Here is a 14922-nt window from a genome sequence, read left to right as displayed (position 1 = left end):
ACTCCTGGCCAGCCCAAGATTTTCTTTCTCCAAAGGGAAAACATAGGTACACAGAAACTAAATTATTTGTTTAGGGAAATAGAGAAAGAGCTAGAAATTTAGCTGAGCCAGAATTAGAACCTTCAGATCACATGGCATCTAAAATATAGTAATCAGTAAGACTTCATTCTTAAATAAAATGTTGTTTTAATAAAATACTGCACATATATATTTTTCTTTTCAAAGATGCTATGACCAGGATGATTGGTGTGAATGGTAATATATGGCGAACTCTATAATTAGTAGCAAAAACAAGGACTCTCAAATAAATAGACTTTAACATTTTTTTAAGGCATATTCTACAAATCAACTGAGACTGAAGAACAGACAAGGAAGAGCTGACTTTTCCTCCAAGAATGTGCTCTTGGTTGGCTTGGGATAGAGAAAGGAGTCATATTTACCCTCTAGGAATCAAAAGTAACATTGGAGTGACCTTTTGGAGAGAGGAATCCTTGTCTCTCCCTGCCCTCTCCTCGCCTTTTTGCCCAAGATTTCAGAACTTAACTAAACCATACAAAGCACTACCCAGAGTTGCCTTTAGGCATCTGAGCATCCGACAGGATGTGGGGCTGGTGGAAAATTCTAGGGAAAGCAGAGCCGAGCTAACAAGGAGGAAGATCTAGTGTGATAGAAGAGAAGCTGACTGTGCCTGAATGCTCCGACCTAGTACAAATCTAGGTCTCTGTGGCCATTCAGAAAGCCTCGTAAATACAATGACCACAGATATATAATAGAAAAATACAAGAAGCAGAATTACCCCACTAACTACCTATAATTAGACTTTAAGTTGGTCCCCCACTATTGAGAGTCCCTACCTAAAGATTCAAATATGAACAAAGCCATTTAGGTATTGTTTAACATAAATTGCATGATACGCAAGATCCTAAAAAGTCTTCCTTAATGGTCCTGCTTTCCCTATCAAATTCACTGCTCCTTTCCCTTGTCTGGGTAAGGATGGGGACAGGTAGAAAATTTTCAGTGGGGATCTCCCACCTGGGATGATGAGCTGACCCTTCCTGGAAGTCTTGCTTTTGTATGTCTAAAAGAACAAGCAAGTCTTCAGGGAAAAATCCAGAATGACCGAACTTTTAACAGACAAGGCTTTCTCAGCTGACTCTAGCACCTCTGGCCACAAAACAGGCTGGCAGAAGATCCTAGCCATCCTCAATCGTTGGCACAGTCATTGACTTTGAATACTGAAGACTCCACATCCTTTACAAAGACTTCTTGTCTGGCTGGCCCAGGACCCGGGCAAGGCAGTAGGGTATGAGGCTGACAGATGCCAGGGGCACCGCTGCACTCTTGCAGAAGGACAGGACGTAGAAGATCAGCTCAATTTGGGATGGGGGTTTCAAAGAGTCAAAGAGGTGCAGGAGGATGAGAGAGACCACAATACAGCTGAGGCGGAATGGGAACCACTTGCTAAGTGTGCCCTTGCAGCTCTCCCGATACATGCTGGAGTTGAGAGCCAGCCCCAAGCCGAAGAGGGTGCCCACATTCTTGAGGAGGCTGGCAAAGGGTGTGGTGTCAATGTGGACCCATTCTGGCCGCTCACACCATCTCCTGGCTTTTTCTAGTGTCCACAGGAGGTCTACACCCAACCCCTTTAGCAGCAGGTAAAATCCAATGGCAAAGCTGAGCAGGAAGAAGGTAATGAGAAAATATTTCTTGAGGCTGGCATTGTAGATGCTCTGGATGTGGCGGAAAGTTTCAGCAACAGCAATGCCTGAGTGGAAGAAAGAAAGACAGTGAAAAATTGGGGAAGACTCTGAACCTTCAGCTATGGGTGGGTTTGGAGCAATGGGTGACATATCATCCATCCTGCCATTGTGGCATTAAATCACAGACGCTAGAACAGAGGGTCACCTGGTTTATTCCCGTATGTAACTCCAGTCTGTCCTCAGCCATAGACTCTTTCAAATGGAAGAGTCATGTCACATACATTCTCCTACTTCATGCATATTTCCTGTTGGGAGTTCTCATATTTCTACTTGAATGTCCACAGGTATGGAGAGCTCACTCCCATTTGGGCAGCCCATTTCATCTTTGAATGGATTCAATTTTTAAAAAATGTTTATCTTGAGACAGTCAGAGAGAGAGAGAGAGACAGCATGAGTGGAGGAGGAGCATAGAGAGAGGAGGGAGAGAATCCAAAGCAGGTTCTGCATTAACAATGCAGAGCCTGACTTGGGGCTCGATCCCAGGAACCATGAGGTCATGACCTGAGCTGAAGTCAAAAGCCAGAGCTCAACCAACTGAGCCACCCAGGTAACCCTGAATGGATTTGATTATTTTAAAAGTTCTTCCTTGTGCTAAACTGAAATGTGGCCCCTCTAATGCCATCTGTTGATCTCAGTTCTTTCCATAGGAGTTAAGTAAATCTAGAGCCTTGTTAACACATGTGAAGACAGTTCTTCTCCTCTCTAACCTAAACATTCTCAGGTCTTTCATATAACATGGCTTCTGGGCTCTTCCTCAAATATGGCACCCAGTACTCAATGCTACATTACAATTATGGCTGTCATGAAATTGTTATCTCCCTTGTACTCAACACTCTTCTTGTAATGTTACTGTATTCTGCTCTTACCCATCTCCAGGGGGGACATTCTACAATTTCCCTAAGGTCTTATATTCCAGTACCTCCCACAAAGTAAAGAAATTCTTTCTTACACTTAACCTAAGTCTTTTCTGCCCCTTATTAATGGGATCTAAGAAAACAGAAGTATAGTTGACCTTGGGTTTGATCTAGGTGGGTCCACTTACATGCAGATTCAAAAGAATATTTATTTTTGAGAGAGAGAGAGACAGAGCGTGAGCGGAGGAGGAGAGAGAGAGAGAGGGAGACACAGAATCTGAAGCAGGCTCTGAGCTGTCAGCACAGAGCCTGACACAGGGCTCGAACCCATAAACCATGAGATCATGACTTGAGCTAAGTCGGATGCTTAACCGACTGAGCCACCCAGGCACCCCCATATGCAGATTTTTAAAAATAAATACAGTATAGTAATATAAATGTATTTTCTTTTCCTGCTGATTTTCTTAGTAACATTTTCTTTTCTCTAGCTTACTTTATTGTAAGAATGTGGATATAATACATATAACATACAAAATATGTGTTAGTTGACCATTTATGTTATCGGTAGGGCTTTCAGTCAACAATAAGCTATTAGTAGTTAAATTTGGGGGAATCAAAGTTATATGTGGATTTTCGGTGTGTGTGTGTGTGTGTGTGTGTGTGTGAGTGAATGCCCCTAATGCCTGCATCATTCAAGTATCAACTGTATTAAGAACTCTGACCTTATAAGAAAACCCAACAGTGGGTTTGCAAATTAATTTACCCAAATAAAGAGCTTTTCTAGGACACTGCTAATTTGGTAGACTCCCTTAAAACTAAACTAGGGGCCATTTCCATTCAAAGACCAGTAAGAAATAAAGAATATACAAAGTAAGGAAATTTAGGCGCACCTGGGTGGCTCAGTAGATTAAGCGTCCAACTTCAGCTCAAGACATGATCTCATGGTTTGTGTGTTCGAGCCCCATATGGGGCTCTGTGCTGACAGCTCAGAGCCTGGAGCCTGCTTCGGATTATGTGTCTGCCCCTTTCTCTGCCCCTCTCTGTTCCTCTCTCTCTCAGGAATAAATACACATGAAAACCTTTTTTTTTTTTAAAGTAAGAAAATTTCATGTTAATTCAAGTGGGTAAGTTAACTTGATGTATTGCAGCGTTTCTGAAGCATATTTAATTATGTAGATCTGGGCACTTCTATAGAAATGAATAGTTTCAAGTTGCTCACCCTTGACTTTCAACCCACTGAAATGCTAACAGCATTGGTTATGCCCAGAACATGGCTGGAAAGCTGGGATTTTGTCCTGGTTTGGGAGACATGGTACAGGAGGGGAGGAAGGGAGACAGCCAGAGCAGCCGATACCTGATAGAACTCCAGCGACAACCTGATGGGGAAAATGAGCAGCAAGGTAGATTCGGGACAAACAGACGTTCAGCTGCACTGCCCAGAATCCCAACCACAAAATGACGTTCAAGCACCTGCAACGGAAGAGGCAGTCATAACAGAGCCCAGATACAGATCCTTCAGCAAAAAGAACAGCTCTGGCAGGAATGCTGACGCTTGGCAGACTTAGGTACAGTCAGTGGAATTTTTGTAAGTTGAAGCCCGTACTCAAAAGCTCAGAGATACTGGTGTCACGTGGTGAGCTCTTACATGTGTGAATGTTAAATATTTTATGTTTGATAATTAAGCGTTTGCACAGTGCTGTATTCTCGGAATCCCCTGTAACAGGAATGTCTTATGTTTCTCTTTCTATTTTAACCTGAACAAGGTGACTCTTTGGTTCGTACAGAAATGGTTTTTTTGTTTGTTTGTTTGTTTTTGTTTTTGTTTTTGTTTTTTTTTGTTTTAAACCTGCCACTACTGCACTACCTGACCCTGAGAAGCTCCTTTACCATATTAGGCTTTGTTTCCTTATCGGTCCCTTCCAACCCTGACATTCTGTGACTCTAATGTTTGCTCTCCGCAGAAATACCACAACTCTGCTCAGGACCAACCCAAGACAGGGTGGGCTAGGGGTGGGGAATGTGAGGAAGAGTAAGGGGTGTGTCAGTTACAGAGTCACCTCCTGCCCTCCACCACCCACACCCCAGTGCTGGGGGTTCTTACCGAAATCTGTAGGTTGGCTTTTTCTTTCCCCGAAACATAGAGAGGGTGGATGTGACCATCACATAGTATACACCTGCTGTACCCATGGCATGACCAGAGGGACTTCCTAAAGGATAGGGAAGAGATGAATGGATGAACTAAAGGTGAAAAGTCTCCATCTGGGAGACTGCTAGGGGATGTCGTCTATCCATCCACCCACCCTTCTCCTCCTTCTCCTTCTTCTTCATTATCATCTTCTAACATCCTATATATTTTACTTATGTATTATGATTTTGTATATTGTACTTGCCTGCCTACACCCATGGCACACCACTCGAATTTTAGTTACACCAGGGCAGGAATCTTTGTCTGCTGTATTCACTGAGGTACTCCAACTTTCTGGAACAGTGTCTGGCACAGAGGAGGTGCTCAATGAATAACATCTGAATGAATGAATATGCTCTGAAGTGAAAAAAGGGCTTATGAGAACAAATAACTAAGGTCCATGCCCTAGTTTGGGAGTCAGGGATAGGGTCCCTGAGGAAGGGAGGCTAGAGCCAAGACTTAAGGGTGAGCAAAGGGGTTGGATATTCCACCACCTACTGAAAAAGGAAATCTATCATTCGATTTTACGGTAACTGTCTGGTTGTCACTAGTAAAGTACAAGCACAGTGGGGGGTTGTACAGTCAGCTCAGGAAGATAGATCTACTTGACCAGGCCTTGGGGAAGGATAGCCAGGGGCACAGGCTTCTACTGCTTTCCCTTCCCTGGACCAAGGACCATAATGCAGTTACTCTCATGAGAGTGCTTGGAGAGTGCCCTTGCCTCTCCGGACTAACAATTTATATTCTGGAAATATTAGGTGATTTCTTTTCTTTTTTTTTAAAAATTTTTTAACGTTTATTTATTTTTGGGAGACAGAGACAGAGCACGAGCGGGGGAGGGGCAGAGAGAGAAAGACAGAGAATCTGAAGCAGGCTCCAGGCTCTGAGCTGTCAGCACGGAGCCCGACACAGGGCTTGAACCCATGAACCATGAGATCATGACTGGAGCCAAAGTCAGCCACTTAACTGACTGAGCCACCCAGGCGCCCCTCTTAGGCGTTTTCTAGTGTAGCAGCAATATGTTATTCAGAAGGCCTTCTTGAATTGAATTAGAATGGAGTTGTACCCAATTGAAGACCGTGACAAAAGCTTCAAGGAGTGGCTCTCCTCATGTCCCCTCAAAGACAGCTTCATCTACAATGAATACTGATAGGTGTCCACAGTGAGCAAGATGCACCCAGCTTCTGTCTCTACAGGGGCTGGGACTCTCACCTGGTCCAGTCTCGCAGGTGACTGGGAACTGCTTTATCAGTGGCACGGAGGTGTTGCCGTAGTAGTCGGTGTCCATGACCCACCAGTATGGACGCTGTCCAAAGAGAATCCTGTAAAAAAGCAGACCCGGCGTCTGGAGTGACTGAAAGAACGCTTTTTTTGCTCAAAGCCCACACCTTTGAGAAGAGAGAGTAGCTTGGGGAGAAGATTCATGCGATCCTAAACAAAACCCTGTTAGCTTTGGTTGCCTCCAAGAAGGAGAACCGAGTGGCTGGAGAGCGGTAGTGGAGGGAGACTTTTTCTGGTACATTCTTTATATAACTTTTGAATTTTGAATATTTGAATGTATTATTTATTCAAACAGAAATAAATAAACCCAAGATCCGAAAAATCCATAGTAATGGAAGCTATGTGACTTAAAAAAAATTTTTTTAATGTTTTTATTTATTTTTGAGACAGAGAGACAGAGCCTGAGCAGGGGAGGAGCAGAGAGAGAGGGAGACACAGAATCTGAAGCAGGCTCCAGGCTCTGAGCTGTCAGCACAGAGCCTGACGTGGGGCTCGAACTCACAGACTTGTGAGATCATGACCTGAGCCGAAGCCAGACGCCCAACCGACTGAGCCACCCAGGTGCCCCAGCTATGTGACTTTTTAAAAACCCCAGCAAGAATCTGTCTGGAAGGATGCATACATTACAGTTTGCAGCTTGGACTTGCATATCTTTCTAGATCCCTATTCTCTTTCGTCAGGCCTCCAGGAGTCTTAGATTTCCTCTAACATCAGAGAATGTGCCCTAGCATTCTAGGGAGAAGCACTCTCAGGAGACTTGGCCTCCTTGTTATAAGAATTGTTGTCTGTAAAGACATATATAGCTTCAAGTGCTTGCTTTGTATCCTCTCTGCTTTGGAACAGGGCATCTCACACAAACCACTTTGCCTTTAAAAGTACTAGACACGTTTTTCTTTGTGGAAACAGGTGTCAAAGGTCAGCCACTCCAGAGGTGGAATAGTGATTTTTCACCGAAATCAAAGACAGTCACTAACTCTGACCTCAGAGAAAATCTATGGTTCTTCAACCGAGATCAGATATTTGAAGTAACTCTTTAGCTGTTTACTTTTTAGGATCATGCTATTGAATAAGGGGACATTACAGACAAAACTTAGTCGATTTTTCAACAGAAGTTTCAGAACCACATCAATATGCCTTGGGCCTCTGAGCCCCATGACAACTTTTTACCCTACTTTTAAAGGACTTTTATTGTTTATGACTAAAGAATATTAGAGCTAAAAAGGTCTCAGAATTACCTGACAGTAGACATAGACAGTTTTAAGGATGTTAAAGGTCTTAGATGGCCCAATCTCTTTATTGTCTAGATGAGGAAATAGAAGCCAAACCAGTGATGTTCTAGAGTCCGATGGTACTGGCTAACAATTGAGAAATATTTAGGATTTTTGCAAGCTTGACTGATGAGTAGATTGAAAGTGGCCCCAATGGGAATATATATATATATATATATATATATGTGTGTGTGTGTGTGTGTGTGTATGTGTGTGTGTGTGTGTATTGTGTGTGTGTATACACACACACACACAATACACACACACACACATATACATACAGCAGAAATTGACAAACACTAAAATTAGGGCTTCCTCCTGCTCCCTGAGAGAGTCAATTCATCAGCACTGAACATAACGTAGTTCTTAAGAGGCTGTCCTCTGAAACCAGCTTGTCTGGGCTTAAATGCTGCCTCTGACATTGACTGTCTATGTTGATCTAGTTGTGGTCACTTAACTCAGTGCCTCTGTCTCTTCATCTGTAATATAGTAGTAACCATCCCATAGAAAAGCACTTGGCACATGACCTAGTACCTACTAAATGTTGAATAAATGTTAACTAGAATTATTATTAAGGTCCCAGAGATAACCTAAGTTTACAGATTATAAAACAGAAACTCAGAGAGTTGCTTTGACTTGCCCAGGACATAGAGTTGGTAGGTGGCTGAACAAGGGTTGGAGCCCAGTTCTCTGGGTTACTTCTCATTTGTCCATGCAATAGGTTTTTAAATTATCTACATGCTTCCTGATTTCCTACATCATCTTTCTTCTTTCCTGCATCTATCTTTACATTACCTATTCTGCTTCAAAGTAATAAAACTGTACTTCTTTGCTTATAAGCTAGAATTTCAGACTTTTCACTAAGTCCAGCTGGCCTTCCATCCATATGAAATAGCCTTGCCTGTATCTTCAACTCATTGACAGGGTTTTCTCTGTCTTCCCTCTTTATGTAGATGATCCAAAGTCAAGAGGGGAGTAACCTGTAGCTCCCCGAATAGCATGGAGAAGGCAACTTCCGATGGACAGACATTTCCAGAGAGAATGCCAGCCTCTTCCCTTGCCGATCTCCTCTCTGTCTGGCTCTTACTCACCACTTAAAGACGAGGTTGAGCCAGTCTCCAATCACAGCTACCCAGAGGAGTTTAATGCCCACAGCTTCGCGAAGATGGAACCAGATGGGGAAGAGGACATAGAAGGCATTCCTGAGGTCTGCAATCACGGACACCAAGATGAACCAATCCTGGGAGTCCTGGTAATTCACCTGGAGGTAGTGCGTTGACTGGATCCCAAAGTCATGAAGAACATTCATTCCTTTCTCCATCCTCACTCCGTGGCCCCTCGGGCACCTTTCAGCTGAGCCCTTGCAGTTATTACAGTCTTGGTGGTGATTGCTCTGCTATCAGCCTGTGCCTTGCCCCTGTTTTTATACACCCTGTATCCAGTCTGCAGGTCAACCCAGCCCTGCTCTTTGGACTCAAAAACCACTTTTGTCTAAAATCTATTGATCAAAGGTGCATCACCAGTAGGTTGATGCAAACATGTTCGGGGTGATTTACGTAAAATAGAAAAACGGGCACACAAAAACAGCCTGATCTGCCATGTACTCGGCAGGGCCAATGATTAACTTTGGCATGCTGCTTCATAGTTCAGGGGCTGCCTTCCTGGCTCCGAAACCCAGCCAGAGACACAGGACAGAGTCTAAATCTGCCATGGTTCTTGCAAAGATCCTGATTCCCTGTCTGCAAGTGCACTTATCTGAGGACAAAGAAAAGTCTTGGTACTCTAGCTATCATGTTTTAAGAGTATCACTTTTAAAATACAGTAAATTCTATTGTACTGGGAGCCCTCACCTTGCTGGGCCTTTCTTAACGGCATAGAGTCTATGAAGTGCCTCTGATTTGGGAGATCAAACCCTCTTCCCAGCATTGGCTCTGTATCTCTTAGGGCAGGAAAAGAATCATCTTCAAATGCACTGATTAATTCATTTAATGTCCTTCAAGTTAGGACCTTTGGGGTTTTAACACATAAATTTAAACAGTAGAATGAATGTGTGCTTCTGCAAAAACAATGTGATGAATGTATGGTTCTAAATAAAACCACCAGCAAATTGGTCAATGGGGACTAGGGAAAGGGCTTATTTTTTGAAAAAATGTATTCGGATATAGTTGACATGCAATGTTACATTAGTTTCAGGTGTACGATGTGGTGATTCAACATCTCTAGACGTTACACTGTGCTCACAAGTGTGGCTGTTATCTGTCTCCACGCAATGCTATTACAATGTCAATGACTATATTCCTTATGTTGCACCTTTCATCCCTGTAACTTATTCATTCCATAACTGGAAGTCTGTATCTCCTATTCCTCTTCAATCAGTTTACCCATGTCCCTCCCTACTGTCCCCTCTGGCAACCATCAATTTGTTGTCTGTATTTTTCTGCCTGATTCTGCTTTCTGTGTCCGTTTATTCATTTGTTTTGTGTTTTAGATTCCACCATGTATGAGTGAAATCATATGAGATTTGTCTTTCACAGTCTGACTTATTTCACTTAGCCTAACACCCTCTAGGTCCATCTGCATTGTCATCGACAAGATCTCATCCTTTTTTATGGCTGAGTAATATTTCTCTGTGTGTGTGTGTGTGTGTGTGTGTGTGTGTGTGTGTATGTGTGTCTTCTTTATCCATTTATCTATTGATAGATAGTTGGTTTGCTTCCATATCTTGGCTATTGTAAATAATGCTGCAATAAGCATAGGGATGTGTATGTCTTTTTTGAACTAGTGTTTTTGCTTTCTTTGGGTAAATGCTCAGTAGTGGAATTATTGGGTCATATGGTATTTCTATTTTTAATTTTTTGAGGAACCTCCATACTGTTTTCCACAGTGGCTGCATTTATTCTCATCGACAGTGCATGAGAATTCCTTCTTCATCACATCCTTGCCAAAACTTGTTATTTCTTGTTGTTGTTGTTGTTGTTGTTGTTGTTGTTGTTGTTTTAGCCATTCTGACAGGTGCAAGGTGATTTTTTTAATTAATTAATTAATTAATTAATTATTATATTTTTAAATTTACGCCCAAATTAGCATATAGTGCAATAATGATTTCAGGAGTAGAATCCAGTGATTCATCCCCTACATATAACACCCAGTGCTCATCCCAACAAGTATCCTCCTTAATACCCCTTGCCCATTTAGCCCATCCCCCAGCCACAACCCCTCCAGCAACCCTCAGTTTTTTCTCTATATTTAAGAGTCTCTTACGTTTTGTACCCCTCCCTGTTTTTATATTATTTTTGCCTCCTTTCCCTTCTGTTCATTTGTTTTGTATCTTAAATTCCACATAGGAGTGAAGTCATATGATATTTGCCCCTTTGAAACAGCACATGTGTATCCTTTGGATAAATATCTAGTAGTGCAATTGCTGGATCGGAGGGTAGTTCTACTTTTAATTTTTTTGAGGAACCTCCATACTGTTTTCCAGAGTGGCTGCACCAGCTTGCATTCCCACCAGCAGTGCAAAAGGGTTCCTCTTTTTCCACGTCCTCACCAGCATCTGTCATTGCCTGAATTGTAAATTTCAGCCATTCTGACTGATGTGAAGTGGGATCTCATTGTGGTTTTGATTTGTATTTCTCTGATGATGAGTGATGTTGAGCATTTTCTCATGTGTCAGTTGGCCATCTGGATGTCTTCTTTGGAGAAGTGTCTATTCATGTCTTTTGCCCATTTCTGCACCGGATTATTTGTTTTTTGGGTGTTGAGTTTGATAAGTTCTTTATAGATTTTGGATACTAGCCCTTTATCTGATACGTCGTTTGCAAATATCTTCTCCCATCCTGTCGGTTGCCTTTTAGTTTTGCTGATTGTTTCCTTCGCTGTGCAGAAGTTTTTACCTTGACGAGTTCATTTTTGCTTTTGTTTCCCTTACCTCTGGAGACGAGTTTAGTAATAAGTTGCTGCGGGCGAGGTCAAAGAGGTTTTTGTCTGCTTTCCCCTCTAGGATTTTGATGGCTTACATTTAGATCTTTCATCCATTTTGAGTTTATTTTTATGTATCTGTAAGAAAGAGGTCCAGGTTCATTCTTCTGCCTGTTGCTGTCCAGTTTTCCCAACGCCATTTGCTGAAGAGACTGTCTTTAATCCATTGGATATTCTTTCCTGCTTTGTCAAAGATTAGTTGGCCACACTGATATCTTTTTTAAAGTATTTACTTATTAAGTCATCTCTACACCGAGTGTGGGGCTTGAACTCACAACCCCAATAATCAAGAGTCAGATGCTCCTCTGACTGAGCCAGCCAGGCCCCCCTGTAAAGTGATATTTTATTATGGTTTTAATCTGCATCTTCTTTAGGGGATTCTGTATTTTGAGCTTTCTTTCATTTGTAGTTGGAGATTATAAATATCTATATATTATATATATTATATATTTATTTTATTTATATTATATATGTATAAAATAGTCACCAGGAAGTCAATACAATTTTGTTATAGTCCTGGATATAAACAAAGAATAAATAAAAGTAACAAGTACCAAGTTATGAGAAACAATGCTACCTGCTCACCTGCACGAGCAGAAATCATTATGTAGCAATGCACAGATCAAAACCTCACACACTTGGGTCACCTAAAACTCTGAATGGAGCAGAGGCTGAATCAGGTGACAGACTGACATTTTCAAGGATTAGAGCTACTGGGAATAAAGCTTTTCCAAACTTGCTTGGATTTCCCTTCAGCAAGTACATATTGCCTTGTAAAGGGTAGGTCGGGGACAAGGAAAAGAAACTCAGATCCAATGAGTCTGTAGCAAAGGTTGACAACATTCCATGCTGGAAATGATTAAAACATCATCCAGGAGGTATGATCTGGAGTTTCATCCCCACCTCCCCTGGTCTCCCACCCAGCTCAAGCCAACTCCAACTGCCCTTGACCACATTGTCTTTGCTGGTCCAAGCAACCCTACCCTGCCACCTCCAGCCTAGAGAGCTGGTAATGGTGGTCGTGGTGACTGTGGGGGCAATGCAGTTGGGCATGTACTTGGAAGTATTGTGGAGGAGAGCATTCTGCGTTGTCAGGACTGTGAGGCCACACACAGTAGGCCCCATCAGAAGAGATGGCCCCTTCTTTCTACTCAGATAAGCCTTCCTCAAAAGTATTGAGTAACTATTGTGGTGATCCCTGGAGTTTTTATGATCTGAGGTGATTCGAGGGTGAATAGGGCAGCTCCTCTGACCAAACACTCAAAGGCCACTGTCTGGGTCTACACAGGGTTGCTAGGAGCCAGAGACTCTGAGTTGAGTGGAATTCCATCATGTGTTCAGCAGATGGGGAGCCAGTGGACAGCCTTACCTTCTGGAGGAACCACAGAGAGAATGTTCGTGCTGATAAAGAGTCAAGATGGAGCTGATACCCCCTTCTGGGTACACGGGGCAGCCTTCTGGCAGGCTGCCTGCCAGGGAGGGGGACCCTCTTGGTCAGAGCAATTGTGTACATCATAAGACCGTTTGCTAGTGTTTATCTTTCCACCCTCCAGCTCCTTCCTGCTGCCTCTGGCAAATTTGTATCATGTGCAGGAAAAAATGAGGCCCCAAAAGACCTGAGCTAGAAATCTGTCAGCTAGAAAGCTGACTGAAGAGAGACATTGTAGAGTTCTCAGATCCTCAAAGGACTTGTGGATATTTGAGGTGAATACTGTGGAGAAAGCATTTGAGTTGCTAGAGATTTGGGTGAGGATCCACTCATTTGAAGACCTGTCTCTCAGAGGCAGGGTTCCATCATTTCCCCTACCTCCTGTCAGCTTCTTCAAGAAGCTTCCCAGTTTAACTAAACAAACGTTTCCTGAGTAAAGCAACTTGCCTGGCTCTCTGAGGATCCAGAGTCAAATCCCCTGTGTTCTCGGGAGACCTTGACAATGTAGTGGGGCAGAGAGGTCAGGTATTCAACAGCTATGTCAGTTGGGGGATCCTTAAACCAAAGCTGAGTCCTCAGTGGATTCAGAGTCCTTATTATTTTGTCCTCAGTGGAGATGACTCAAGACTTACTAAGCCTTCTGGGGAAATGACCAGCTGAGTCTGGGAAGCAATGAAAATGGAAAATTATAGAGGCCCTTTTTTGACAGGTATACTAGCCGGGCACTCCTCAGGCACTTTCTCCACAAACAGAAACTCAGAGGCTTGGAGATCTTGGTTTGGGAAGAACATGAAGGAAAGGGGCCAGAAAGTACAGTCTGGTCTGCTACTAAAAAAGCACAGCTGCTTCCAGTGTCCTGGCACCTTCTTCTCCAAGAACAAGGTTGACTCATTCACTCAAACAAGTTTATTAGCCGACAGGAAAGTAAAGAGGAAAAGGAGCCAGAATTCACCACACACCTCATCCAAAAACTGCATTTCTTACCAAGAAGAAATTCTGACTTCACTTCCAGCCAAGTCCTGTATTCTGGTCGGGGCTCCAGGCTCTGTTGAGGAAGGAGATGCCTTTACCTCGTATCACTAGCGAGGGTCTTGTCTACACACTGTAGCAGGGATGCAAAACCCAGCTTTGATCTGGAGCTTTGAGCGGGGTAGACTTCTCTGAAGGGTAATGGCCCAAACTGTACAAGATATAGCTTTATTATTTTTTTCTAATTTCTTTATTTGTTTTTTGGGTGGGTTTCCCCCCCCCCCTACCAAGTGATCACTGGGGGTAGGTGTTTATGGGTAGACAGTAGACACTGGCTGGATTGACTGCTGTCACCTTTTAAGCGAGTGACCCAGTTCATTTTTTACAAAAACATGTTGGGAAAAACAGGTAAAGGGAGATATGGATTAATCATTGTCAACCAGTGAAAATGGCTGACTTATCTCTGGCTTGGTGAGAAAGTTCAGCTTCAGGACCTTGAACTGTGCATCGATTGACCAGGCTGGGGGAGCATGGTTCATGTCTCAGGATGGGCTGGACATTTTGTCCACAGAAAAACACTGGAGGGCATTTGCTTCTTTGTAAACAGTTAAGAACTCCCCTCTCACTACCTTTCTCCTGCCACCCTAAGGTCTGTCTTCTACTAACATATGATGAATCATCAGAACTTTTGCAGGAATCACAGATTCCTATCTTTTGCCTGCCCCCATCTTGCTCAACCGTCCTCCCCAAAGGAGCTGTTGCTTCTTCCAGAGAATATCCTGTTTCCACGAATGGTCAACCAGCCCCCTCACCGCCGGGTGGTAGACATTTCTCCCACTCTTCTTCAACCCTTTGGCCCTGCCAGATCACGTGACCGTTCAGGACAGTTCCTGCTGTCAAATGCAATCCTCCCCCACCAGGGGTTAAACTTTGTTGATGGTGCACACCAGAGGCAAGGGAAGTAAGCCTCCAAAACACTGGTCAGAACTTTTTGCAAAAAGCTCATCTTCCCCTTTGTTCTGGTCCGTAGCTCAGAAGCAAAGAGGGGCTGTCTGAGGAGAGACGGGAAATGTGACTCAAGCTGAGAATCCAGCCTCAAACAGCTGTCCCTCCTTGCTTCCACTCACTGGATTCTTTCAAAGAATCCAGGGGACCAAGGAAAGAAGGAGGGGAGGGAAACCAAGTCAGGTCGCAGCCA

General features: G+C 43.2%; 1 protein-coding gene across 2 annotated transcripts; it reads right to left on the bottom strand.

Annotated features, from left to right (window-relative positions):
• Positions 1–166: 166 nt before the first annotated feature.
• Positions 167–8740, bottom strand: G6PC1 (glucose-6-phosphatase catalytic subunit 1). Of its 2 annotated transcripts, none has more exons than XM_047093589.1 (5): positions 8440–8740; positions 6012–6121; positions 4716–4821; positions 3969–4084; positions 167–1765 (listed from the first exon to the last, which is right to left on the bottom strand). In XM_047093589.1, the coding sequence occupies exons 1-5, from the start codon at positions 8667–8669 to the stop codon at positions 1254–1256; spliced, it is 1074 nt and encodes a 357-aa protein (XP_046949545.1). In that variant the 5' UTR covers positions 8670–8740; the 3' UTR covers positions 167–1253. The 2 variants fall into 2 exon arrangements, with proteins under 2 accessions (XP_046949545.1, XP_046949546.1); XM_047093590.1 differs by having other exon boundaries at positions 1750–1765; positions 4716–4738; positions 6006–6121; positions 8440–8669.
• Positions 8741–14922: the final 6182 nt, after the last annotated feature.

Source organism: Lynx rufus, unplaced genomic scaffold, assembly GCF_022079265.1.
Source record: "Lynx rufus isolate CCGP_SWC_20201006 ecotype Redwood Valley unplaced genomic scaffold, mLynRuf1.p SCAF_34, whole genome shotgun sequence".
Classification (NCBI taxonomy): Eukaryota; Metazoa; Chordata; class Mammalia; order Carnivora; family Felidae; genus Lynx; species Lynx rufus.
The sequence above is the reverse complement of the archived record's forward strand: the minus strand, read 5'-3'. Positions and strand labels throughout refer to the sequence as shown.

What these genes read in the sequence shown, in the direction of transcription:
- G6PC1 (XM_047093589.1), bottom strand. Translation starts at nt 8,669, where the DNA reads ATGGAGAAAGGAATGAATGTTCTTCATGACTTTGGGATCCAGTCAACG. An exon ending in CTCAACCTCGTCTTTAAGTG is followed by an intron (nt 6,122 to 8,439) that starts GTGAGTAAGAGC and finishes GCTTTTTTACAG; the next exon opens with GATTCTCTTTGGACAGCGTC. An exon ending in CACCTGCGAGACTGGACCAG is followed by an intron (nt 4,822 to 6,011) that starts GTGAGAGTCCCA and finishes CCTATCCTTTAG; the next exon opens with GAAGTCCCTCTGGTCATGCC.